General features: G+C 34.1%; 1 protein-coding gene across 5 annotated transcripts in view; it reads left to right on the plus strand.

Annotated features, from left to right (window-relative positions):
• Positions 1–1,047: 1,047 nt before the first annotated feature.
• The window catches only part of ROBO2 (roundabout guidance receptor 2), a 1,149,410-nt gene continuing 1,123,368 nt past the window's right edge, over positions 1,048–27,089 (plus strand). For 4 of the 5 annotated variants that reach the window (XM_032489698.1, XM_032489727.1, XM_032489717.1 and 1 more), the window contains exon 1: positions 1,049–1,567. In XM_032489698.1, the coding sequence (XP_032345589.1) occupies positions 1,438–1,567 (130 nt within the window). In that variant the 5' untranslated portion in view covers positions 1,049–1,437. Of the gene's footprint in view, positions 1,568–27,089 lie in introns of all 5 variants that reach the window. The other variant, XM_032489706.1, reaches the window with a different exon arrangement.

Here is a 27,089-nt window from a genome sequence, read left to right on the forward strand (position 1 = left end):
TATAGCTAATCTTAATAAGGTAAATTATTCTTCTAAAAGTACCTCTTCCAATAGCATGAGTTGAAAAGGCCAATTTATCCCATTTTGAAAGTGGTAACATCATAAAAGTGGAGGTTATCATTATATAGCAATTGATTACTCTGAAGTACATAAATGCATAATTCATGCATTGTGGCTGACTGATTAAAGGAATAAGTGACCATGTAGATAATACTAAGATGTAGACAGATTTCAAATATTGGCCAGAATGTTTCAGTCATGCTAATTCACTTCAGGCAGTGCAGACCAAATTAACTTTTATTTGATTTGCCTTCACCCACCTCCTCTTTGACAATCCAGGGGCGTCGTCCTGTGCCCGGATGTTAATTATAACCACACCTTGTGATCAGTAATGTTTTCCTAAATATAATTACAGAAGACCGAGAGACTCAGGGAGCTTTTTGTATTTCCATGGTGATGTACACACACAAATAAAAAAAATATGCTTCCCTGAATGTGTCATTAGCACAGCCCTGACAGAGTCTTTGTTGGTATTTCCAAAAGTTTGTTTAAAGCGTTCACAGTGGTTCATTCAGATGACACAGAAACGCCCAGAGAAACTGACATTAATACAGAAGAGGACTGAAACTATTGAGAACTTGCCACGTCTGCTGTATTGCTGGGGATAAAAATCATACACTGATTGTTGTTCTTCTAATAAATATTTCAGACCTTTTTATGAATAATTAGTGCAGATGCAATCCCCTTTTAACATCATGAGGTGAAGTGAAGGAAAAACTAAACACGTTTCAAGTTCTGCATCTTTCCCTACTACGTTGCTGGAATCCTCGTCTATGCACACAAAAGATTAACTACCCTCTGTGCATATTATATTTTGCTCTGCCCTTAATATTCTGAAGCGGGGCTGAAGCAGTCGTTATCTGTGGCGGTTCCTGGGTGATTTTCAAGCCCAGCACTACCCACCCAAGTGGCAGTGACACCGGCTTTCACTGAAGCCTTATTACTCTTAAAAGAGCAATTTGGTTGGTTGCACGGCTATTAGGATCACACAGCAGCCTGAAAGCTGTCAGTACAACTGCTTCTCATCTTTTTCACACAATCCTGACATCTTTTCTCTTTTCTGCTGGACACAGACATTACTGTTTTTATCATTTTCAATCAAGCTCACCCAGAACGCTGAGGAATATATTCCCACTGAAAGCAAAGTGGAGATCAGAAATTATTTTATAGCTCCAGGAGCAGTGCTGACTGCGTGCTGGGAGAGCCGGATCGGATCGTGAGAAATGTAGCTTGGCTCAGGGCTACATCAGGGAGCTGCTCCTTCAGCTGTTAAAGATGGCAAAACACCACCTACCTCAGGTTTTTCAATGATTGATGCTCTTTTAATAACCGGGAGGGAAGAGGATGTGAGAGATTTTGTGAAATTAACTTGTGGAAATGTTATCATCAGAGAAAGTGGGGAAAATTACTAGGCTTGAACTTCTCTTCGTTTTGATGCTCTTTTTCTCTGGACCAACTCAGAGCAAGCTGACTCGGACCCCCTGGAAAGGAAAACCTTGGAAAGGGGGTAAGTGATGAAAGTTTTGTGTTAAAGCTCTAAATGGAGTTAGCAAGGCTAGTCAGTGGGAACTTGAGGGCAGCTTGAGGGCAGCTAAAGGTAGGGGAACTGCTTCTGTCTGGAATCAGATTTTTAATTCAGGAAAGAGGATCTGTGTTGCAGGTGGCTAGGAAAAAGAGTTTTTCCTCTCTTATTGATATAAATATATTTTTGCAATTTTTGGTTTTGCGGGCTTTCAAAGCATTATGAGGATTGTTTCCAGCAGGGAGGATATAGGGCAAAATGCATGTTGCTCTAGTGCAAGGCTATGTGTGTTATCCTTAGGAAGCTGCATTATTTTAGAAAAGAAATGGGTCCTGACTATGTTAGCTTCCTGAATTGTTAGCAGATTTTATGAAATGATCAGACGGATGTTATGAAATGCAGTGTTGCCAACACTGATTTTCTGGCTGACTCCATCAGTGTTGATGTAGTAATAAAGATAAATTGCATTAACTTTATTGAAAAAAAAATCAGCTGAAAGAGAACAAGCCTTTCAATAATTGAGAGTGTTGTAATCCATTTTCTTCTGCTGTCGAAAAATTATGTGATGAGAGAGAATTTTTGGGACTTTGGTCCTGCCTTTCTATAAAGTTCACTTGATTCTGCTTTACCTGAATGCCATTTGTTTATACTAAACACAAGTTATCAGGGTACCTGCTCTGTGAACGCTGTAAGCCAAAATGTTGCCGCAGAAATATCCCATGACAGACTTTCTGGACCATGTGTGCATGTTTTGAGGGAAAATCTCGATGAGAGATATCTAAGATTTTGCTTTGCAGATGCATCCTTTTCACCTAATATTTTTTTTTCTCAGTTCTAGGAATGTTTTCTGGGTCTGCCCACCTTTGCTTTGCTGTCAATGTTACAATACGAGGTTAAAGAGAGGCATGAACATTAACAAGAAGTTTTAATAATTTATCACAGCATCTCAGCAGGATTTTCTAAATACATGAGGTCCTTCAGTTTGATCTTTCTGTTTCTCCCTTTGTTGCATTAAAGATATTGCAAATCTTCCACCTACTGTACTTTTGAGGGAAAAGTTCCTGCAAGCACGTAGCTTCAGTGGTTGCTGCAGATGCGGCCCCAAGGAGTGGAGCTGCAAATTATCTTCAGGCCTTGTAAGCTGCATCACCACATTGCTGTCTTTCCTGGTGTTATCAATGGATTTTCAAGGGTTTTTTCCTTGCAAACTGCAAGCTGTTATTCATGTTAGCCTGCATGGCAGCTTTTTGGTGGCTTGGGATCTAGAGATATATAGTGTTATCAACTCTAGGGGACATCAGGAGGGTTGACTTGCACTTCCTATATAAATTTTTCAAAGACAGTAGGCCCTGCTAGTATCATTTCCTGTGACAAACTTTAGCAGTAGACTTTGCAGCCTTAGCCACCCAGTGAGAAAGTTAGATAGCTGCAAGATTTTAGAAAAATGGTTAACCTAGTCAGAAAGGTTTATTTCAAGGCACGTGTGTTCCTAGGCAGTTATTCATTCAAAAAGCTTTAAATACAGATGCACTGGGTTTTATTTGTAAATCAAGCCTGAAATGTGTCATCTTTGAACATGTGACTACTTTTTCCAATGGACTGTAACTTGCTCAGCTAGAAATCTGCTAGCTTTGCTGACAATGTGATACGACTCAGTCAAGTTCAGGAACAGGCAATCATAGCAACAGATTTCGTTTACTGTTAAAAGAGTCTTGTGTATTTTTGGAAGGTCAGGCAAGTTACTGGATAACTTTAAACGTGTTGCCTGTTCTTTACTTTTAAAATTATTTCTTTTTTTAGTGCCTCTTTTTGTCACTGTGTGTGCATTGCATAAATATTTTCTAGAGATTCTGAGTTCCTGCAAAGTAGCTTTACCTTGATCTGCATATGTGCATGTTGTAAATAGTTATTTATTCATGAGCTTGGCTATTGATGGTTGTGTGAGTTGTGAAATTCTGTTACTTTTCTCTTGGCACATTATACAGTCTTTTCAAACATATTTTTACAATTCTTCAACATTGTTTTCTTTGCCAGAAGTAGGGAATACCTACTTTGTAGAATACCTAGCTGAGGCATATGTATATACTGGTTGGGGTGGGGAGGGGGAATGAGCCTTCTTCAGTTAAACACTATGGCCGGAAGCAAAGAGGATCAAGGCTCAAAACGCAAAATATTTAAAAGGTTACTTTACTTTTTAAAATTTGCTTGATATCAATACCAATTCAAGCTTATCTGCTTTACAGAACAATCTTTAAAACTGACATTCTATTTCTAAAAAATTCTGAAAAAGAGTAATAGTAACAAAACAACAGTTTTTTCTTCTGAAATGATTTTTTTTTTTTTTTTGCATTCACATTGCCTATGTGCATTTGTCTTAATCTGATTGAGCAGCTGTCAACCTCCATATGGCAACCTGCCCACACTGACAATTTCCATTTTTGTTGTATTAACAGGGGCCACCATTCTGAGAGAGGGGTTGGGGGCAGGGCTGAGGAGTGGTAGCATCATAGAGCAGGGAATAGCGGTGGCCTGTGAGAAGTGACGCTGACAGCTTGTGGCCAGTCTGCTCAAAACAGGTATCTGTAAGCTGACTGGTTAGAACGATTGGAAAAAATGCTGATTATTGTTGGCTACCCAGGGATTTTTAAGCTCATCAATGAACATGAATCTCAAATATAGGTTAGTAGGCCAGCAAGTTTTCCCTCAGGCGCATGCTTTTCTATTTAATCACAATATATGAACTCCTCAAGGGAAGGTGGATGTCTCTTCTGATTAGTTCAGAGCATAGCATAAATGATCATAAGTTTGCATTTCATGATAAACTAACCAGATATCTTAAACACACTGCTGACATCATCTTCATTTGGCTTAAAGGAACTAATTATTTTTCATTCAACTACTTTCACTGAAAAGAAAGTCTGAGAGGTGTAAACAGCTCCCCTCCAATGAGCATAACTTTACAGAGAAGTTTACATTGTGGATGGTCAATATTGCTAACAAAATGGGAATTTAAAATTATATCGTTTTTTAAAATGTCTGCTATTGGGAATTAGAATTTAAGCTAAATTTTCATAGTTACCAGTTACTATCAAAAGTGAAGATAGGAGGTAAATGTACATAAAGAGGAAAAGAGGTGTAAATGTTGTAAGTGGGTGAAGGTGGAACCAAGGAGGGTAGTCAGAACATTACCCACCTGGGCCAACAGGAACACTGACCAATCAGAGCAGCTGCTGATGAAGCTAGGGGGAGGGGCCAACCCCCCATCAGTCATTAATGTCCACCCACAACTTCCCTTAACCTTGCCTCCATTTAAATCTCCTGAAAGTCTGCTGAGTTCACTCAGGCGTCTCAGTTATGATAGGAGTTTAACTATGGCAAGAGAGCATAAAGTTATCAAAACTTTTGACAATTCAGAAGATTCTTTCACAGAACATTCATACTTGCTTCCTTTTATAAATTACAGCAGCCGGTTGTCCATGTCTATTTTTTGCTAAGCCAAGAAAACCTCTCTGGCAGTTTTCTCCCCCTCTATGAAGGGTTAGAATGTATTATGAGCATTCTGTGGCGTTATGTTATTTTACTTCATGGTGCGTTGAAGCGGTAACATGGGAATATTCAGGGAGTGCCATTTTAGGTTTCATATAGTTATCTGCATGGTCCCGTATAATGTATTAATACTTACTTAGAATTTTTTTGGAATATGCTCTAGTTTTGTTTTTGTTTAAACCTTGAAAGTTTAAAAAAAAATGTGCTGATGCCTACTACCTATAAGCCCATTTTTAGAATATTGCTTCTGAAGTCTTTCCTAGTTACATGAGCCAGTAAAAAACTGTATTTTGTTTTAGCAAGTACCTCACACAATCCAACATCTCACATTCTTTGTTATTGTGTAAGAAATAAAGGCTTTCACTAATAAAATTTGAATACTCATGATTTACTCTTTAACCAACACCAAAATAATTTAAGATTTCGTGGTTTGAAGAAATATAAATGGATCATTTTGCCTTTGACATTTCTCCTGGAATGCCCCTTTACCCCTATACTAGCCTTGAATGCTGGTTCAAATGTCCCTCAACCACATGCTGAAAGTAGTATTTCATCTTTTGAATGCTAGGACATTTTATTTAGAGTAGAAGGCATTTGCCAGTTTTTACATGTATCTATGTCTTACATGTTTGGCACTTTGTAAATTATTTGAACAGTAATTTTGTCTTTGATTCATCTTTGTTAACATGCTATCTTGCACCTAATAGATGCTCAATAAATATTATTAGATGAATGAGCAAAGTATCTGAAGAATTAGACTAGGGATAAAAATATTCTATGACTTTAGTTATTAATTACTCATTTCTTACTTTTTATTAAGTCCTATATCTCCCCTCTCTAATGTTGGGAAATCATTATTATCACTATAATTTTACCCCATTATTTAAATTTCAGTTTTAGTTGTAGAACAATATGAATGTATTTATAGTATTTTAAAACTTGCAAAATTCTGGCATACTCATGTAGGAAGTAGTGCAGTAAGGAAAAAAGAAAGCAACGTTGTTGTTCAGAAGTAATTTATAATGTGAGATTGTGAATCTGGAAACTGAACAGTATGAATATTCATGCAAAATGTAGAATGTTCTTTGTACTGTGTATAATCACCACTTCTGTTTTTCATTTGTTTAAATTATTTAATCTCCATCTGTATGCAATAAATAGACTTAATACCTTATCTTCCCTGCAACTGAAGAATACATTTCAAAGCCAAGTCTGAAATGAGTATTTTTTTCTAGAAGTTCAAAAGATTATGAGAGTATTTTTTAGATACAGAAATGAAAGAGTATGCTTAACAACTATACTAGGATCTGTTGAAAAATTCACTTGTGTTCTCTAGTGCTATTTGAAAAATAGCATTTGAGAAATTCAGCAAAATGCATGTGAGAGTTTGATAAGAAAAACTTGGCTCTTGAGAATAATAGACTTTTCTTAGTCTTAGAATTTATGAACTGAGTATATCTTATCCACAGCCATTTTGTCTAACTTTTATTCAAATTCACTGTTTTCACTTTTAACCTCAAAATTTTATTTTAGTTATCTATGTATTATTCATGTAATGTGTTTCCGGCCATGTGATTAAAATACCTTGAGATATTATATAATATTTATTTAAAATGCATTTTTTATTGGATGACAAATGGGGGAAAAATAGAGCTTTGAAGTGTTCTTCATGTTAGAAAATAGGTAGAAAGTAGTTGTTGGTATGTAACTTACAGAGAGAATACACACTTTTATCAAAAACGGGGAAAGCCCAGGAAGCAGAGTGCTGGTCCATTGTGGAGAATATAGCTTCAGCATCCTGTATCCTTGATGAAGTCATAACACACCTGTGAGCAGAGCGATCTGAGAATGCAGGGGTGCCACCACCCTTATCAGGTGTGTTTGCAGGTTCCGTTATGTGTGTCCTGGTTAGTTCCTACCCCTCTCCACTCCAGGGAGAAGATTCATTAGCCAAATTCCACTAAGCAGAATTTGTTAGGGAACTTAAAAAGGAAATAAGGATTTCTGAAGAGGTTGTTGAATTTTAAGAAGTGAGATACATTGACAGTGATGAAATGCCTTAGATATATTCTTACAGGGGTTCATGAATCCATAGTTAAGATGGTGTCAGCACTTCCATTATAAGCTACATTTTCAAAGGGTTTACAACTGAGCTATACAATTTTTGCTTCAGGATGGATCATGAGCTAACATTAGGCCTCCATCTGAGAGCAATTTCATTTTCTTCGTTTTCAAATTCAGACCTTCAACCTTCAGAGTTACTTGAGTTGTTTAAAAAAGAGAAAAAAAAGAGAGTAAAATACAGTTGTGTTCACAGACTTCGTTACTTGATAAAGAATTAAAATTTCAAAATAGAAATTCAGAAAGTGATGAGCGTTTACAATGAAGTCTGTTTGCTTAAGTCAGTTAAAAGATTATGTGAATCAAATTGTGACCTTGATCGGTTAAGACTGGGAATCTTTTATCTGTTAAAGTTTTTTGTTTGGTTAAGATACCAAGGTCATCCAAACTATTTCTGAAAAGGAAAGAAAATAAGTGCATTACAGCTAAAGGCCATTACATTTTCAGAGAGTAGAGCATTCATCTGGGCTTACACCTCATCTAAAGTTCTTCTTCAGCCACGTAGAATTTAAGAAAAAGAACCAAAGGATCACAATTCTACAGTTATAATGTAAAAATCAAATCAAAGATTTAAAGTCCTGAACTGGAACCTTAAAAACCATATATACCTTCACCAAAAAAAAAAAAAAAAAAAGAAATTTCTATAGTGATTCCACGTTAGGTTTTTGAAAGCCATTCATTAAGTAGTATTCAAAACTTGGTCTATCAATAGGAAAAAAATATTATATATATTATATGTAATACACAGATTTCAACCCTCTAGGAACTTGCAATTTATAATTCTTTGGACTTTATTCTTTTGGTGGGGTGGGGAAGTTAGGGGGGTGAACTTTCTTTCCCTTTAACAGCTGTGTCTCCAAATAAGGTAAATGACTACAATGCTAAAAAAAAAAAAAAAAAAAAAAAAAAACAGCAAAACTAAACTAAGGTTGGGCTTGGTGCTGTTTCAGGGTGTGGGGAGAGGGGTAAAACTGCAAATATACAAATTATATTCTGAAGTCATTCTATTCTTCATTTCGTACCAAAACCCATTATTCAGGGTAAAACTGGTTAAGCTTAGCTCCAGCATTCAGTCTGTTCTGTAAATCACTTATTAACTTCTGGATGATTATACTGATATGTTTTATGTTTCTTTGCTTTGTCTTTCCATTTGTGCCCTCCTCTCTCTCTCTCTCTTTTTTTTTTTTTTTTTTTTAATGAGAAAGCAACTGGCTTTCAAAGTACAAAAATTGTGCCTAATCCTGAGTTTGTGGTATCTCAAAGTATCTTCAGCTATTGAAGAGCCAAGACAATGTGCTCTTGAAAATATAAATTTCAAATAACCAACCTAGGAACTTTGGTGTATAGAAAGGTATGTTGATATGGTCTAGGAAAAGTCTATGCTATAGGATTAAAAGGGGGAAGCAGCTGTACTTGATAATAGGGATAAAATAGTGTGAACCCGTTACTTTCTAGGCAGGATGTGGTTTATACTTAACAGATTCATTATGACATTTAGTCCAAATTCTGCTTAAAAAAACTATACATCAAATAAGTACCATATATGCTTCACATTCCATTATGTAATGGAGTTCTTTTGTAGAAATAAGTAGGATGTTATCCAATTAATAGTATGAAAACACAAGAAAAAAACTGTATACATTTATGAATAATATTTATGTGAATAGCTACAGCTTGAATTCTGTCTCTGTACAAAAGGGCAAATCAGTAAGCCTATATTCTTACATGAGAACATTTTTGTTTAGCGTTGCTATTCAGGCAAATATAAAGGTTTAATGAGTTAATTCAGTACTGTCAATTTAGAGCTCTGGACATTTTGCCAGAGTAAGTATAGAAATTCATTCCTTCTGTCAGTTTATGAAGAGTTCACCACATAGACTATTAGGATAGGCCCTACATATGCTTGGTGGGATCCCTTTCGTATCAGTGTCAAAAGCTCTGTCATCAAAGAAGTAGTTATCAAGCTGGGCAAAGTCCAAGATTATGTTCTAGAGACAGGGGCACATCATGAATTCTCTAATGTAATAGTTGTCAGCTAATAAAGAATTTATTTTAGGGCAACCAGAAATGTAACTGAAGTGCCTTCCAGAATCCATAGGGGCCGAGAATTGCTTCTGGCTAACTAATACGGATTTTCGTTTATCTAACAGTGTCCCATTCATGTTTAGGGACAGCACGGACCAGTGCAGAGACACTTGCAGGGATTTAGGGCTGAGGTTGTTGATTGCCAAATTTGATGAGTTAAATCTGATGCACTGTTAGATAATTTGCTAATTGTGCATGTCCACTCAAGGCCCCCAAAGATGTTATGATGGTAATTTGTACATTCAATGTGGAACAACATGTACTGTACTATTAGAAAATGTTTTATGTCCATCTACTATATACCCATACTGTGCTTATATAGTACAGTAGGAAGCCTAAAATATAGACATTCATTCAAACAAATATCTTTTGAATGCTCTCAAGAGAAACATAATTTAAATGATCAGAGAAGACAGGCATAAAGAAACATTTGGAAAAACAACTAGTGTAATAAATGAGCTGTAAATTATGTGTATCTAGTTTTTTAAGGCTTTGAATTAATAGTAGATATAAAAGGGGAAGATTTTTTAAATGATAATAGCTACAGTAATGAAGATAGGGAAATAGAGAGTTCTATGCTATATATAGCTGAGCGGGTTTTTAAATTTTATTTTATTTTTCTTTTTTTAAGCACATTCTCTGTGCTAGGCTCTGTGTTGTGTAAATTTATTTGATTTCTGTAATTTAATGCTTTCATCAACCCCATCCAAAAGCTACTGTTACTGTTATCATCCTCATTTGCTACATGACAGTAACAACCTGACTAAAGTTATCAAGTAATGTATTTTTGAGCCAGACACCTGACCCAGGCCAGCAATGTGCTACATTTGGGGGACAGTCAAGTACCCAGTATAATTCCAATGGACAGCGTGTTGAGAATCAGTTAGGTACAGCTTTGAGAGTTGAGCAGAGAGTGAAGTGGAATTTATAAAATTGGAAACCAGTGACCACTGCAGGTCTTGGTAAGACAAGTTCTATGAGGATTGCAATATTTTGGGAACAAAACATGGTACCAACTACCTGGGTAATTTTTCAGATACCCAGCATACTTTAGAACTCTGTAGAATTCCTGCTTCATTACATAAGCAAGATTTACAATTTTATAGCTTAAAAACAAAAGCAGTGATACAAAATCATGTCCTAGAATAAAAGTTCAAGTTGTGATTTGATCTTCTTCTCTCCTGTGAAGAGTTTAATAATGTATAATGTCACTATTGAAGAAAACTTTTCACTGAAGACTATTTATTTGCCTAATATGGGTCTTGTGCAAAGCATCTTCTTAAAAGGTTTATTTGACAGTTCAGAATAATTTGTATCAAAACTATTAAGTGGTTTTTTGTATTACCACTGTGATAAATTAGTTTGTGGATGCATGTATAAATTAGTATATAAATGTATATATGAATATATCCTGTATATAAAAGGTCCATCATTTATAATGGCAAATTTACCTGTGAGTGTAAATTATGTGATTGTGACATTTATCAGCTATTTATCAGTTATGTTGCACAAAACATTTTTGTAGAAGTTTCATAGAGATATAAACATGTTGCTTGAAGCCTCAATATGTATGTTCTAAAAAGAGTTCTTCATGTTATAATTAAATTACTGGATGATCTTTAGGATTTGCTGTTATAATTTTAAATGCCTTATGTATGCATAAAAGCATCATTTTATTCATCTGTTTGAAGAATCTAAGCAAGTGGATGGGTACATTAGGTAAGTCATTTGGGATTGATGGCATATTTTTCCAAAGCAAAATTTTAACTTATAATAATTAAGTTTAAAATCATGTGGTGAAGCTACAAGAAGTCAGTTTTACTTGTAACTGTCATTTGCTTTCAAGTAGATCTGACTGGATTATTAAGAACTAAAGGATCAAACAGATGTACTGGGGAGATGCATTCTTAAGTATCCTATTGTAGCTTAAATCCTTATAATTTTGATTACAAACATTTTGGCTTCAGTATCTTACAGATACATTTAAAGTTAATGAAAACAACATTATGGCATGGTAGCTCACACTCATTACACTTATTTAAGAGTATCATCAAGAAATAACAAAGATATCAAATTTCCGCTTACATCTCTCCCATTTACTAGCTACACACTTTAAGGGAAGTTGTTTGATTTATGTAATTCTCAGTATTCTAACAATGTTATTTTGTGTGGAACAAATGAGAGAATATACATAAAGTAACTGGCTTTTCAATAAATATTTTCTTCAAAAAATTAAATATATTCAAACGTTTTACTTATTATCAGCACACACACACACACTAAAGGTTAATTGCTAACATTTACTGAGGACGTCTTATATGCCAGCATTTTGTCAATGCTTTCCATGCATAATCTTATTTAATCCCATGTCTGTGTATTGAGCCCTACTTTTTCTTACTTTACAACTCAAATAGCCAAATCTGTTTTTTTCCCCTCTCTTCATTTGAATTCATCAATCTGTACTGTAGGCTCATTAAAGATGCACAAATGTTAGATGCGTTTTTTAAAACATTAGCCAAATAAAATGCAATCACTATTCAACATGCTAATAAATCAAACACTAACAGCACATCTGGTTTAAAATAAAGACAAGTGTGTCCATGATTAAAAGGGCATTTGGAAAACATTGCTAGTGTAGGAAAAAACAAAACAAAAGCAACTATATTTTTAGGAAATCCAACAAGATATGCTTAGGTGGCATGAAGATTATCGTTCCCATATAGTATATATAAAACTGGAGTATTCACAAGGGCAAAATTGGAATTGAATGAGCCAGGTCCAAAACCAGATGGCAAGAAAAAGTTTCAAGCTGTTTCATTTGGAAATTGATTTTTAGATTTCCACGTGGTGCATTACATTATAAGTTCAAATTAATTTTAAACTTTTAATTTTTCATATATATCTTCCTGACTCCTAGCACACTCTCTCTTGTCTGTCTTGTTGCCAGTGAATCTAAAATGAGCACCAGGCAGCTTTTCACTCTACATTAAATGCACACAGAAGAGCACTTAACTGTGTGCATTTTGAACCCCTCTCAATGAAAGTTTTAAGAGACAAGAAGCTTTTTCTACTCCAGGGTCACTATTAGTGTGAATAATGCATACACATGGAGAAATAGTAGAAATTCTACCGAGGATTGCAGCGTAGCTTGAATAAAATTATCTATCATTATCACAACTGATAAGTTTGGTACAACAGTGAACCTCATATTATAGAAAATTCAGTGCCAATGCCTTATGTTTTCCCATCCCATCAGAGCCTAATTTAAAGGAAGAAACTGACAGAGAAAACATGGGCGCTTAGGGAAGTACTCTGAGGTGTCAAGAGTTAAACACTAAGCAAGAGAAAAGTAACTTCTCTATCCTCAAAAACCACAGGGATGGATACAATGCTGCCGAGACAGGACGCATAATGCTCTTCCTTGAACTGAAGCTTTGTGCTCTTTTCCAGTCAGGACTCAGTTAATAGGTTTGCTTGTGTACACCTCAAATAGACAATGAAATTCATTATTTTTAAAAAATATACAACTTCTAAGTTAGGATGTTTTTTAAACGTCCCTGTAAATGGCTGTTTGGAAAGTTGATACGGCAGAAAAGTGAACAGGGATGTCCTCTCTCTTTAACCAACTGACAATTGCTTTAATCCTTTAAACTACCTAATAGCATGTGTGCTATGGGTTAATTATTTGGGACTATGTAAAAGTAAATTACATAAAGCTTGTAGATGTAAAATCATGCCTAAATGTCCAAGTGAATCTGGACATTTTTGAAAAGTACATGAAAACAGGAGTCTTTTATTGATGAATAAAATAAAATTTGTTTTATCTCAAGTGAGACCTTTTTCCCCTAAAATGCTTTTCTCCCATTTGAGGAGGAAAAAAAAAAAAACAAAAAACTCACAAATGCAAGTTTCCTTGTTATCTTCTATGATCTGAGAATGTGTTTCCTGATAAATGAAGATTTAATGTTAATAGAAATATAACACAAATAAATCAGTCTCAATATGAAAGCCTGTGAAACAATCTCAAATGCTCTTAAATGTAATATTGTATTTAATATTACACTGCAAACTCATGTATTTTCATATTTCAGAATATAACAGTGGGTCACAGTCTTCATTAGAAGTGTCAACTATTTGGGTACTAAAGCAAAAAAAAAAAAAAAAAAGGAACCAGTTAACAGAAGTTCAATCATATTAGAGGTTAAACTGAATTTATTGTTTTCTAGATATGGAAATAATTAAGTTAATAAAATCATGAATATGGTGAGAAGGAAGTCTGATTATGTTCTTCTTACCCAATATCCCCTTAGTTTAAATTGATAAGTAATTAAAAAACTACCTTTTAAATGTTTGGGAGTGTTAGGTACCAGGCTATATTCATAAATGGAGATTGATTATAGCCTGGATTTTAGACCTTTTCTAAGTCCGAGACTATTGTGGAAAATACATGTCCAACTGGTTGAGGAATGAACCCTATGTCTTTAAAGATAATTTCAGGAAACTTAGGTAATCAAGAACAAAGCATGTTGGAAAACATGAAAAAGATTTTAATATTGAATGTTTGCTGACACTGAATATTTTATTCTGCATGCTCTGGAGTTCCTTGGTCTTGGCAAATAGTTGATTACCAGTTTTAGTAATTATCATAGTGTTAGCAGAGATTATATTCTAAATAAGCGTATAGGCTCAGATCAATTTATTTTCCATTTAGTTAGTTTCTTGTCAATGTAGAAATGTTGGAAATAGGGGGACAGGGTTAAAGAGAATTTCAAATTACCATAACCCCTGCCCATAAGAATAGTCACTTTAATCCAGCCCCTTAAGAATAATCACTTTAACTCCATGCAGTACTTTTCTCCTATTTATTTTCCATATTTCCCATATTTAAACCTACCCATGTATGCATATGAACACCAAGAAAAATATAAAAGCTATATCCACATATATACACACACATTAGTAAACATGGATATTACATTACATAATGCACATATATAAAATTTAGAATATATTTAGACAGAATTATCTTACATACGTAATTTTTTATCTTATTTTCTTTTCCTTAATTTATGTCCCATTTTATACTATTATTCTGCTGTAAATATCTTTGAGCACAAATCAGATCAGTCCCTTGGCAGAATTTCGAGGAGTAAGATTATTATCTCAAAGATCATTTTAAGGCTCTTGATTCATAATGCCAAAGAGCACTGCATAAAGGAGTATAAATTTACAGGCTGACCCAAACTGCATTTGAATGCCTAGTGGAATGCACTTTTAAAGGTATAGAAAATTAGCATTTATTTTTTTAAATTGATATACAAATATAGAATTATATATCAGCTTTTTAAAAATTATTTTTAAATAAAATTATTTTAATTTAAATTTAATAGTATACTTGAATTTTATACATATAGTTGTTTATTAGCTATGCATAGCTTACATTTTATGTCTCCCTCCAATAATATTCAAAGTGCATATTTTCATTTTCTTTCTAATTTAACTACATAAAAATTGTTTTCAAATTTAAGAATAATGATCAGTAGTGTCACAGTTCAAATATCATAAAATGCAGAACTTCATTAAAAAATCATTTCTTGATTCTACACACCAATATTTATTAATAAGAATCTTTTATGTACTCCAAGTGGGTGATGATGGTTCGAGCACAGTGTGATAAAGTCCAGCTGCATAAGTATAAACCTTTCAGGTTAATTTTGAATGACTTAAATCATTCATATTTTTAATGACTTCAAACCATTTCATGTGAAAATATCCTAGTTTAATCAACTATCATGAGGTGAATTTTAGAAAAAGTAGATAAATCCCTATTTTGGCTATATTCATATGACATGCAGATTTTAGGAAGGAAATTGTCTAAATGTTATGCTTTTAAAAACAGTGGAATAAAGGACATACAGACAATGGTGAATAGGGTGTTGAGAAGTTTGGGACACTTTTCTTATGAGGAATGTGAAAAAAAAAAAAGTAGAGGCAGATTAGCCTGGAAAATGGGGAATCATAACTTTTTTCAGAGTCATGTGGAAAGACGGAAAAAGACAGTCTGATGCTTCAAAGAGAAAGGGAAGAATTGCCTTAGGTGCTTAAATGTGTGTTCCACCAAAAGGAAAAATTAAAAAAGGAAAAGAATAAAGAAAGGATAATAAACCTTAGCTAAATTAATTGACACTTTTAAGAACACTCAGATTTCAGATCATTCGTTATATAATGCTCTAATGACTATAATCATCTGAAAATCACCTGTCTTATCTTGTGGACATTGACATAGGTTATCACCAGAAGTTTGAAGGGATCACGTGTGCACACCTGCTAAGAAAGATTATCACTATATTCCCATTCAACTGTCAAATTGTATGGTTATATAAAATAAAGCAGAATTATGTTGAATATGCTGTTATATCATTTGAAAATACTTCCAGAAGTATTAACTGTAGCAATTGGAAAATTTGATAACATTTGAGCCATATATATTTTTCAAATTTCTCTTTCGAGAAATTTTTTCTAAACTAGTATGCTAATGTCATAGTATAAAGTATATAATTTTATTTTTATAAGATATGCCATTAATTGTCATAGAAGATCCGTAGCCTCATAAGGGTTGGCAAAAAGTAACAAGACTCTAAAAGAAATGACTAAGCCAGCAAGCAGATTGGTTTGCCAGAATTCTGCAGTCCCCAGAAGTAGTCAGGAAGGCTCAGGGAATCAGAGCAGACCAGTTAACAAACTGTACACTCCCCGCACAGCATGGTAAGCAGAGGAGCATGAGTGTGAGAGCTCCATTTCCCCTGCCCCCAAGTCCCACAGGGTGACACAACAGGGCCAGGTAGTGCTGTAGCAAAGGAGCCCAGGGCTAGGGCCTCAGTGTCTTTTATAGCAAACAGCAAACATGCCATTTCCCTTCCAGGAGGACGAAGTGGTGGGAAGGTCATCTTCTTGCTCTCTTTAATTCCTACATGCAGGAACAGCTCGGAGTCAGGAGGCAGCTCTGCTTCGTGGTTTGGCACACTCAGCAAGGACTTGCAAGAAATGGGGTTCATGGTCGACTGTGGTCTACAAATTAAGAGAAACTTTAAAAGCAGTTTCCCTCAGGTTAAATACTTATTTCTAATTGGAGAGGAGAAAAAATAATAATAATCCACTCTGGAGCCCTTTCTTCCAAACCCTCTACAAAGTCCTTGTGACTTTAGGAGCAACAATGCATTTCTTTCTTTTTTTTTTTTTTTTAACTTTTTTTTAATTGAGTTATAGTCATTTTACAGTGTTGTGTAACAATGCATTTCTTTAAGACATCATGTAACTCATTGTGACTACACTGGAGCATTTTCAGAGATCCAACTAGCAAAAGAATCTGGATTTCAGGTATCCAATTTATCATGTAAAATACATACTATACCTCCAAAACACTTATCCTAATATTGGAATGTGAAAACACAGTACTTTCAAATAAGTATCAGTATCAATATTTTCTTACATCTATGTAGGTTTTTCAAAGCCCATGTTTGAAACATGATGATAAAGTAATAGAATGCACATAAGAAATGTACACTTCTTATATGTACCTGAGTGGGGTCCTTTGGAGGGGAAACTAAGTGAAGTAGATTCCCTATGCGTTTAAACACCTTACAGACTAAGGAAGAACACAAGGTAGAACAGTACGATGCATATTCACAGGAGAGGGGGAGTAAGCCCAGTTAATTGCAGGGATAAACAAAGTTCATAACTAATCAGTGTGACAGAAGGAATAATTGATGTGACAGAGGAAATGAAGGGGATTCTTTAATATCAGGAGGCTAAGCCTGACTATGACTTCCACAAGGATTTTTTTTGCACCACAAATAAGTATTTCTTGAAGTATAATTACCATGCCCGTATGAGTATATGAGCACTCTAACTCTGCTCTCTTTATTGTTGCCGTTCTCGCAGTGTCATTTAGGAATGTCTTAATACTTAGTTTCATAACAAATATAAGTGAAAAGGACCTTTTCCATTTTGCTTAAGTAAAAAACGTGTTTCTGTAATTAATAATATAATAATAGTATAATAATAATAATGTTGACTTTTTTAGAGTTTCAGAATCTAAATATATTCTCCATGTTTACAACATTTGTGAGAAATAAAATAAAAGATCATCATTAAGAGTAATTTGTATGAAGAAATCAAGGTCTGACTTTCAGTGGCCCATCCTCATAGAAATTCTATTTCGGTTGACTAGATCCCATCGATTCATTTTGATACTACCTATAAATGAAAATACCAAATGTCTTTAGCTTTGTCAGTGAAGAAGTAGTTTGGGCTTAACAAATCGTTCAGTGTTGTCTATTTGGAAGCTTCGTGACATATTAAAGCAGTTGTTGGGGAACAATTTGTTGTGGGGTCACATCTGATTGATGGTTTACTATCTACCACAGCCTCATCTGCTGCGAATATTCCCATAATAAATGTTCATTGCTAGACAGTGTTAAATGTGCTCTATCTAAATCATCCGTTACTTATAACAAGTTTCAGTATATATGAATCAAATATTGCTTATAGTTGTCTTCAGTAGGATTTATCATTTTTGAACCTTTTCTACCACTTTAAATGGAATAACTAAGATACAGATTTTTGAATGTGTTTGAGCCCGCGGGTGGTATTGTACTAAGAATTCAGTCATAAAGTAAATACTAAGCCAATTATCTTGAAGAATAAAGATAAAATGTGGTTTTGTAGCTTTTTTTTTCCTGCTTCTAAATATAGAAGTTATATATTTTATAGTATGTGTTCTTAGGAAAATAAATAAAATACAGGGCAAATTAAAAAAAAATACCATTTGTGAAAATCTCATGAGGGAACTTGCTTCCAGCTTTTAGGAATAACTCATTTTTTACATGTAGCCACTCCAGCAGCTTTGACTCTGGAACGGTCTTTCAACTACAGGCTTCTATTTTTTATATATAACCTCCTTTCATTGCTACTAAATCTAACCTTAATCTCAACCTATTTTCTTCCTTAAGGTCTTTCACTCCATCTGGCTCTTGTTTCTTTTATGGCTCAAAGTTCTTTGTTGCTTGGTTTTAACCCCATGATTTGATGTTCTCAGCCCATGTTCAGTGTTTATTGATATCCAAGCATCTCTGCATCAGCCATTCCATGTCAAAGCCCCTGCTGCAAACCCACATCTAGGGAAAAACTAACACTCGATATTTTGTTCTATATAAATAATATCTAGATGATTTAAATGGATAGTATATTTTCTGACATTTATATGTTACTTGAACTAAGAAAACTCTTGAGATTATCTTAATGAACATAAAAATGAAAATAGGAATCATAGGTTTTATATTTTGATTCCTTAATTTCTAATGTGAAAGGCAAAACTGAAAGTCATCTTTGTGTTTCATGCATGAAGAAATTTTGAGACGAATGTCTCTTTGGTCCCTTCCCTAAGGTCATATGAAGAGGGACTCATGGTCTCAGGCAGGGAAAGAGCCAGTGATAATCCTGTGTTACACTGATTTGCTTTATATTTTCTACAAATTATAAGTATAAACAAGGGTGTTTTATGATCCAAAATTTAAGACCATTCCACATCTGTTCATTTATTCTGAACAAAACAGCATTTTAAAAATCAGTATAAATTACTCTAAAATTTTATTTGATTAATAATATAAAATTTCCAGGGAAACATTATCAAAAATTTCAAAACGAAGGTATTTGCCCTCTTATATTTTCAAACTGCTAAATTCCATTTAATCACATTTCTGCTTAGCCTTCTGGGATTTATCTCTTGCACAGAACTTAAGAAATATCTTTCTCATTGTCTTTTTCACATAGACAATATAATCTTGATGAGGAAAAAGCTGTTTACACATTTCTGAAACTGTTTCATATTAATTCAATCTTTGAATAGAGACAGGAGAAAATCTTTACCTTCTAGCCAAAGAGTATAATTTAGGACTTTCCACTTCTTTACACCCACATAAAAATAGGTTTTTTTCCTTGAAAATATATTTAGTGCATTCCAGATGATTTTTCCATAATAAACATAGTAAAACTTTACGCTGGATATCAAAATAGGTTATATAATAGAAGACAGTTCTGAGTAGAGTAGGAAATTCTGCAGTTTTGTTTTTGCTGTTGTAGAGTGAAGTGATTTTCCAACTTCAGTGTGCATTCAAATCATTTGGAGGGCTTGGTAAAACAGACTGCTGGGTCCTGTTCCCAGAGTTTCTGACTCAGTAGGTCTGAGGTGAGAGCCACGAGTTTGCTTTCATAATAAGTTGCAGGTGATGCGGATGCTGTTGGTCCTTGGGTCACACTTTTAAAACCAGTAGTGTATTGGAGTTGGTGTCTGGAGTAAGAAGTCTTGTTTAAAATCACATAACAACCCCGTGACCTTGGATAGTTTATATACTCTCTCTGGAACCAGTGTTTCAAAGTTTGTAAAGCAGAAACCATGCTACCTGCCTGAGAAGGTGGTTGTGATCATTGAAATACTGTATAAAAAAATGCCAGCAGCAGGCCGTAGCACATATTAGCTATGCAATGGTTTTTAACTCTCTTTTCTGAAGATGTGTTACTGTGTAAGTCATGATTTTTGTGCTGAGTAGATGAACAGGAAAAAAAAATTCTTTGAGTTCTCTGCATGTCTAGCTTTCTGTAAATTAAGAAAAATTGCATAGTTTTGTATGATGAATTCACTAAACATCATTGATTACCACATCTGAAGCAAATATTGCTCTAAGTATTGTGAATATAATAATATAAAGACTTGGTCACTGATCTTGAGAATCTTAAAGTCCAGTTCAACAGTTGCTATAATGCATTGTTTATAAGAGAATGCATAGAACCAGAATGGCTTCTTTTGTTATTCAGGTTTCAGCCTAAATATTACCTTTCTAAAGAGGAATCTCTGTCTACTAACAACCCAGTTTAAAGAAATCTACTCCCATCACCCTATCCCCTTTTTTTGTTGTTGTTGTTTAAAAAATGCTATTTAATTCAGTTATCTTGCTTATTCAAAATTGTGTTGGTTTTCTCATTTGTGTTTAACTATGAGAAAGAAAGGGTCTGGTCTCTTTTATTTGTCATGGAATACTATCCCTTTAAAATGTGTGGATTATAGAAGGTGGTCAATGGATACTTATCAAACAAATGAATGAATGGAAGTCAGTTTAGAGAAATTTGCTTAGGTTTCACAGGGGCAGAAGCATTTGAATCAAGCATGCAAGTAGGAGAAAGGCAACTCAAGCTGAGGAACATACTAAGTATTAGGACACTGAGAGGAAAGTGTAAGAGCCTATGTTAATGGTCCATAAGCAGCCTGGCTACTTTGAGAGACATGAAGGGAAGTAGGAGCAACAGTTACATCAACATTACAGGAAGAATGTATCAACCTCTAACCAATGAAGAAGAATTGAAGAATAAGGGGACATGATCAGTAGATATCTTAGTGTAGGTATTTCTCGTAAGTGTAGAATTGTTCAACTAAACTGAATGTGTGAATACAGCATATAGAATTTCTCCTTGGTGGCACTAAGGACAGAGAGGTAGACCTGATAATCCTGTGGCAATATTAGGAAAATTAATGATACAATAAAGATGACAGCTACCTGAGGGAAAAGGTATAATATAATTTTAAAAGATTAATTTTTCTAATTATGCAAATGATTCCCGCTCATTATTTATTGGGATTTATTTGGAATGTTTAGTCTAAAACATTCACATGTAAAAATACATAGTTGATATTTTGGATACCTTCCCTCCATACTTTTTTTCAGTGCATTTTAACATTTGAAATCACATTGTAAATTTAAATCCTGTGTTTTTATTTAAATTTAACAAGGTATTCTCATCTTCAAAGATACAATTTATAATGGCCCCATAATACTCCATTGTATGAGGACCCTCTACTTAGTATTTTCCTCTTGAGTAGATTGAATACCTAGATTGAATAGGATAGATTCATATTGTTAGGTAGGTAGGAAATTACTTGGTTGTGTACAACAGAGACACTGAAAGCAGCAGTTGGAAATAAAATAGATATTTATCTCTTTCATTAAAAAGTTTGAATGAATAATTGGCTTTATTCTGAAAGCTGCCACAGGTTCAGGCTCCTTCTGTGTTACTGGTAAACAGTGACCCAGAATGTAGCCCTCGTGGGCCTGGTCCAAAATTGTCCATGATAGTTCAAAATTACCATACGAAGGTAATGGTTTCATGCAGAAATTCTGCACACTTTCACTCATTTCCTGTAAGACTTATTCATATAAACACTCTAGTAAGAGAAGTGGGAAATGTAGTCTTTTGGGGAGGCAGGGGTATCAAGTTCTGAGCTAAAATGCTGTCACAATGGAATAATGACAAAATGGAGAGTGGTAGACAAATAGTTTCTGCTATCCATGGTCAAGTTTCTCATCCTGACAATGCCACTTGTCCAGAGATGTCTTGTGGAAACCACTGAATTTCAGACATTATTAAATTTGCTTTTGAAGAACACTATGATGGTCCAATTCAAAATGTATCTGCTATTTTGTTTAAACAATATACTTTAAAATGTTTAGTTATCTATTTAATTAATTCTTGAATTGTGAAAAGTGGAATGAAAGACAATATTTAAGAGAGAACTCTGGTCTGACCATTGTTTTAATTATTTTAGGTCAGAATTGCTTTGAGATTAGCAGCTAATTCATTTTTAAATTCATGATGTAAGTATATTAATGTTGTCAAAAAGATTTCTTTGGATCAGAGCATTTAACAGGAAACTAGATATTTAACAGGATTTTTCTTCTCTCATCTAATAGTTTAAGTATATATTCAATTGCCAACTAGTTAAAATTAATGTAAATTCTTAAAATTAATGTTTGGGGTTATAATTTCTTAAATAGATTCTGAAAAGAAATTAATGGATTGTTTTAAATAATAGTACACAGCCTCTGTTTTCTGGGACTTGGTAAAGAAAAGAAAAAAAAAGATGCAGTTATGTCTATCAAGAATGTTTGTAGGCATACTATTTAAAAGTTGAGTAATAAATATTTTACAGGGGGCAAAATCCCAAGTGAAATAGAGAAAACAATTCTGCATATACCAGTAGGACCTTGTCTAATTTTTGTGATATAAAAATAGATTTTTTTTTTTTAAGACTTCATTGTTTTAGAACAGTTTTAGTTTCACAGTCAAATTGAGAGGGAACTACGGGGATTTTCTATGTATCCTCTGCCCCCACGCATGCATAGACTCCCCCATAATCAGTGTCACCATCAGAGTGGCATGTTTGTTACAGCTGATGAACCTACACTGACTCATCGTAATCACCTGAAGTTCACAGGTTTCCTTACAGTTCACCCTTGGTATAACATATTCTATGGGTTGGAAAATGTATAATGACATACATCCATAATTACAGAATCATACAGAATATTTTCACTGCCCTAAAAATCTGTGCTCTATCTGCTCATCCTTCCCCAACCCTAAACCTCTGGCAACCACTGACTGACTTTTTTACATACCTATAGTTTTGCCTTTTCCAGAATGTCCCAAATTGGAATCACACAGTATACAACCTTTTCAGATTGGCTTCTTTCAACACAGTAATACAAATTTAAGGTCCCTCCATGTCTTTTTGGAGCTTTCATTTTTAAGCCTTTTTTTTTTTCAGGATATTAACCTCTGGAGGCATAGTCAATACCTGTCATTTTCCTGCATCAAACCGCTCTTGGCCCACCACAAATTCTCAGTAACATGGGCAAAATCCCAAGTGAAATAGAGAAAACAATTCTGCATATACCAGAAAACATTTCAGAATTTGTCCATGGTGTTACAACATAAAGATTTTTGGAATCATTTTGAACTCAATTGCTAGGTCTATAGAAAGGGACTCCCACTGAAGATAAGGAGATGTATTAGATAAAAAGAATTCCTCTTCTTTTGCTTACAGAAAATCTACCTTTGATACCAAAACAGTTTTCTTCTTTTCTCTTACTTGGTTCTGACATACTTGGGCATCACACTGTATCTGTTTTGTGAAATTTGCTTTGCAATAGGAAAAGCCCTGGTGCACTCTGTATACATAGTAAGTCATGGCCATAATGATTAGTGTCTGGAGGAAAAAAATGGAATCAGAGAAAGAGAAAAAATAAGAAAGAGACCTAGCAATAAAGAATGGGAAGGGTGGAGATGGGGAACAAAATCCATTCCTTATTTCCTAAAAAGCAATGCTATTTCAGATCATTTTAATTCAATTTTTGATTAGGTATATAGAGAGAAATAATTTGGGATCTAATTTGCTATATTCACCCCTATGTTAGTCTGTTGTCAAAAGTATTATTAAAAACCATGAAGTTCTAAATTAAATAATAAGGTTGAGGGAACACTTAGCCATAGGAGATTTATTTTTTGATTTTTTATTAACACTTCAGTAGAACTAGGAATAGTACTGTAATATCAGCAAAAGATGAGCACAGTATTCTTTAAGTATGTCTTACCTGCATTTTCCTCCCCACGCTATGATGATGGTTACAATTCATTCCATAGTACCGCAAGAGGAGAATATGACAAGGGAAGAAGGAAGCCTAATAGCGAATTGTAGATGTTTCTGAGAGCTTCAGCACATCGCTGTGGTGACTTAAGGTCCCTCCTCAGCCTTGTATTAAACTTCACCCACTCGATGGAACAGAGTATGAATTCATGTCTTTTCCTTTTCTTACATACAACTGTCCACTTAGCAGACATCATCACCTTCACTCCTTTCCATCCCTCTGCAATAGGAAGTTTGGAGTTTCAACTTATCTTCAAGTTCTTACCCTTTATTTCCTGCTTATGTAATACCCACATTTATTTTGGTTAGTCCTCAAGCAATTTGCCAGCTCCAAATTGATTTTTATTTCTGATTTATACATATTTTAAAAAGTTAATTTCACCAAAGTAGAGCCATTCTACTAAAATCTGAAAGGATGAAGAGAAAATTGAGAATTGTATTTAGAAAAATTTTGAGACAAGCTAATCATAATAGAGCTCTTGCTATTTTTTAATTGTCTTAAATAAGCATGCTTTTGTGACTTAAATCTGGAAATCTGTTGCAGTTTTACAAAAGTTAATTATGCAAATGAATGTTTATAAATCTAATTTTGCATTTTAGTCTGTTATTATTACTAAATATTTCTTAGTTAAGAATACTTTAAAATTTTAAACTCTTTTATTTATGACATTTTCAATTTTCTTTGAGCTCATTTAAATGTTGCATATCAACTGGCCTTTTAGGATTTTCATGACATGAATGTCATATTTCCAAACAGCTTGTTTATTAATAAAAGTTGAGAGTAAATACTGATGTCTCAGATTGTGGTTACTTTTGCAAAGTAGTTATGTAGGCAATAGATTAGATTTAAATATGTTTTAAATGTTTGTTGAAGAGTTTCCATTTTACCCACAAAATACATTTAGAGTTTATGGTATAGACACTAGTGAACCTTAGCAATAAGATACGTTTGAAGCCATATACTGTTCCCAGATATGTTACCTGTCCTGGACATGTGAGATTGTACTGTCAGACAATAGATTGATTATGTGGGAATTCATCTTTCACTTTGAAGAACTCTGAACTTGAGGAAGTTCTAACACCTAACTTCTGTGTTAATTTCTTCATCCTTTTAGTACATGTGTAAAGTTTACTCATCATTGGTTATTCTCCTTGCAAGTTGCAGTCTGTGTTATTGTTGTTTTATTTGAAATTCCAAACCACTTTTAAACTTTAAGAGTGTCTAAGACATGTTATATGCAGCACCACTTTTAATATGAGCTTGATTTGGGCTCATATCATCATCTTTTTTGAGTGTATACATTTGTTAACAGTCACAATGACCTTACATGCTCAAATCTCTAAGGTTGTTAATCCATAATAAATCAGTCTTGTAATGTGCTTATGTTAATGCATGTATGTGGAATTCTTCAATAAATGTCTTTGCTTCTATACACGGTCTAGTAAAAATTTGTCAAAATTTGATACATAGATATCATTCATCTTTATTATAATCATTGGTTGTTTAATACCACCAAAGTTCTTCTTGAAACTCTGTTGTATAAATGACTAGATGCAAATTTTAACAGAAGTCAACCAACTTCAAAAAAAGAAAAGAAAGAAAAAACTAAAGTTATTGGGGGAAGAGTTTAGCTCAAGTGGTAGAGTGCATGCTTAGCATGCAGAAAGTCCTTGCTTCAATCCCCAGTACCTCCATTAAAACAAACAAACAAAAACAAACAAATAAATAAGCAAGCCTGATTATCTCCCCTCCCCACAAAAAACCTAAATAGATAAATCACTTTTCAAAAAAAAATTTTTAATCTGTAAAAAAATTTAAAAAAAACCTAAAGTTGTGTATCAAAGTGCAATTGTGTAGTCAAAAGCTAAGTAATTGCACAATAACACAGATTGTTGACTTTCTAAGTTGCGGTATGAATGTGATGAAAAATACAAAGCTGAATTCAAAGCAATTGCATATCATTCTAATGAGGAGATTCATGCTGGCAAGCTGTCCTTTTCCTTTCCCTCTGCTTTCAGTCAAGATAATTTCATTTATCTTCCGAGTTACCATAACCTTGTGGGATAGACCAATACCCAAACATTTCACCTCCTTGACCACATTCGAGAAAGCTTGTTTGTCTTGGGCATAATATTTTAGCCTATCCTGGATGTCAGCCTATCACTCTAACTGATTTATTTCTAACCAGAATAATATGAGTATAAAAATATATGTAATGTGAAGTCTGAAGTATTGAAGCCCTGAATGGATTTATACTGCTTCACAGTACATGTGATTTAGAGCTAATGGAGTATCTTGACATTTTATAAGCATTTAACTTTTGGAGAAATTACATCCAGGTCACAAAGCATATTATGATTTAAAAATATTATATAGCTTCCCATTTTAGGAAGGACATTGGTTTAATGGTTAGGAGAGTCAGGCAACTAGTCATTCATTGAGAGTGATTCTTACCTTAGTAGATGGATAAAAAAGATGTTAACATTTCAAATAAAATGTTATTCTTTTTAGTTCCAAAAAATGCATTCATTGCCCATGTTCTAAAGACTAAAGAAGTAACTACCAGAGTTAATATATCATGCCACATATATTACAGTATGTTAGTAATTAGCATGTGGAAACCCCTTAATAATAACACTTGAAGACAAATCTTCCCTTTGGGAACTGTCAGTAAAATAAAGGCAAAGAAATCAATTTCTCTTGGTTGTGTTGTGAATCTTTTTAGATGTTTTCTATCCCCTTAAAGGTTGTCACCTGTTCTTTATCTGGTATTGCTGTATTTTCAAAAGATCAGAATTAGTATGAACTTAATTTATATTCTCCTTCAATTAAAGAAATTATTCATAAGCTGAGGAAATTTATCATCAGATTTAACTTGTCAGAAATGTTATCATAACAGTAGTAGGCAGACTAACTTTTATAAGAAAGGAAAAAAAATTCAAAATCTCAAGGAATCACCTGCTTACATCATATCTTAGTTCTAAAGTTCTCTGCTCCCTGCAGTGATTTGGTTTCCCTCCCTTTTGTGCTTCTGTTGTTCCCTATCTTGGGTCAAATCCAGCCCACACTTTTTTTTTTTTTTTTTTGTACAGCCCCAGAACTAAGCTTGTTTTTCACTTTTTCAAAGGTCTGTGAAAAATAAAGAAAGAATAATATGTGCTAGAGGCCTTATGTGTCCTGCAAAGCCTATAATATTTACTACCTGGCCCCTTCCATAAAAA

The sequence above is a fragment of the Camelus ferus genome, chromosome 1 (genome assembly GCF_009834535.1).
Source record: "Camelus ferus isolate YT-003-E chromosome 1, BCGSAC_Cfer_1.0, whole genome shotgun sequence".
Lineage (NCBI taxonomy): Eukaryota > Metazoa > Chordata > Mammalia > Artiodactyla > Camelidae > Camelus > Camelus ferus.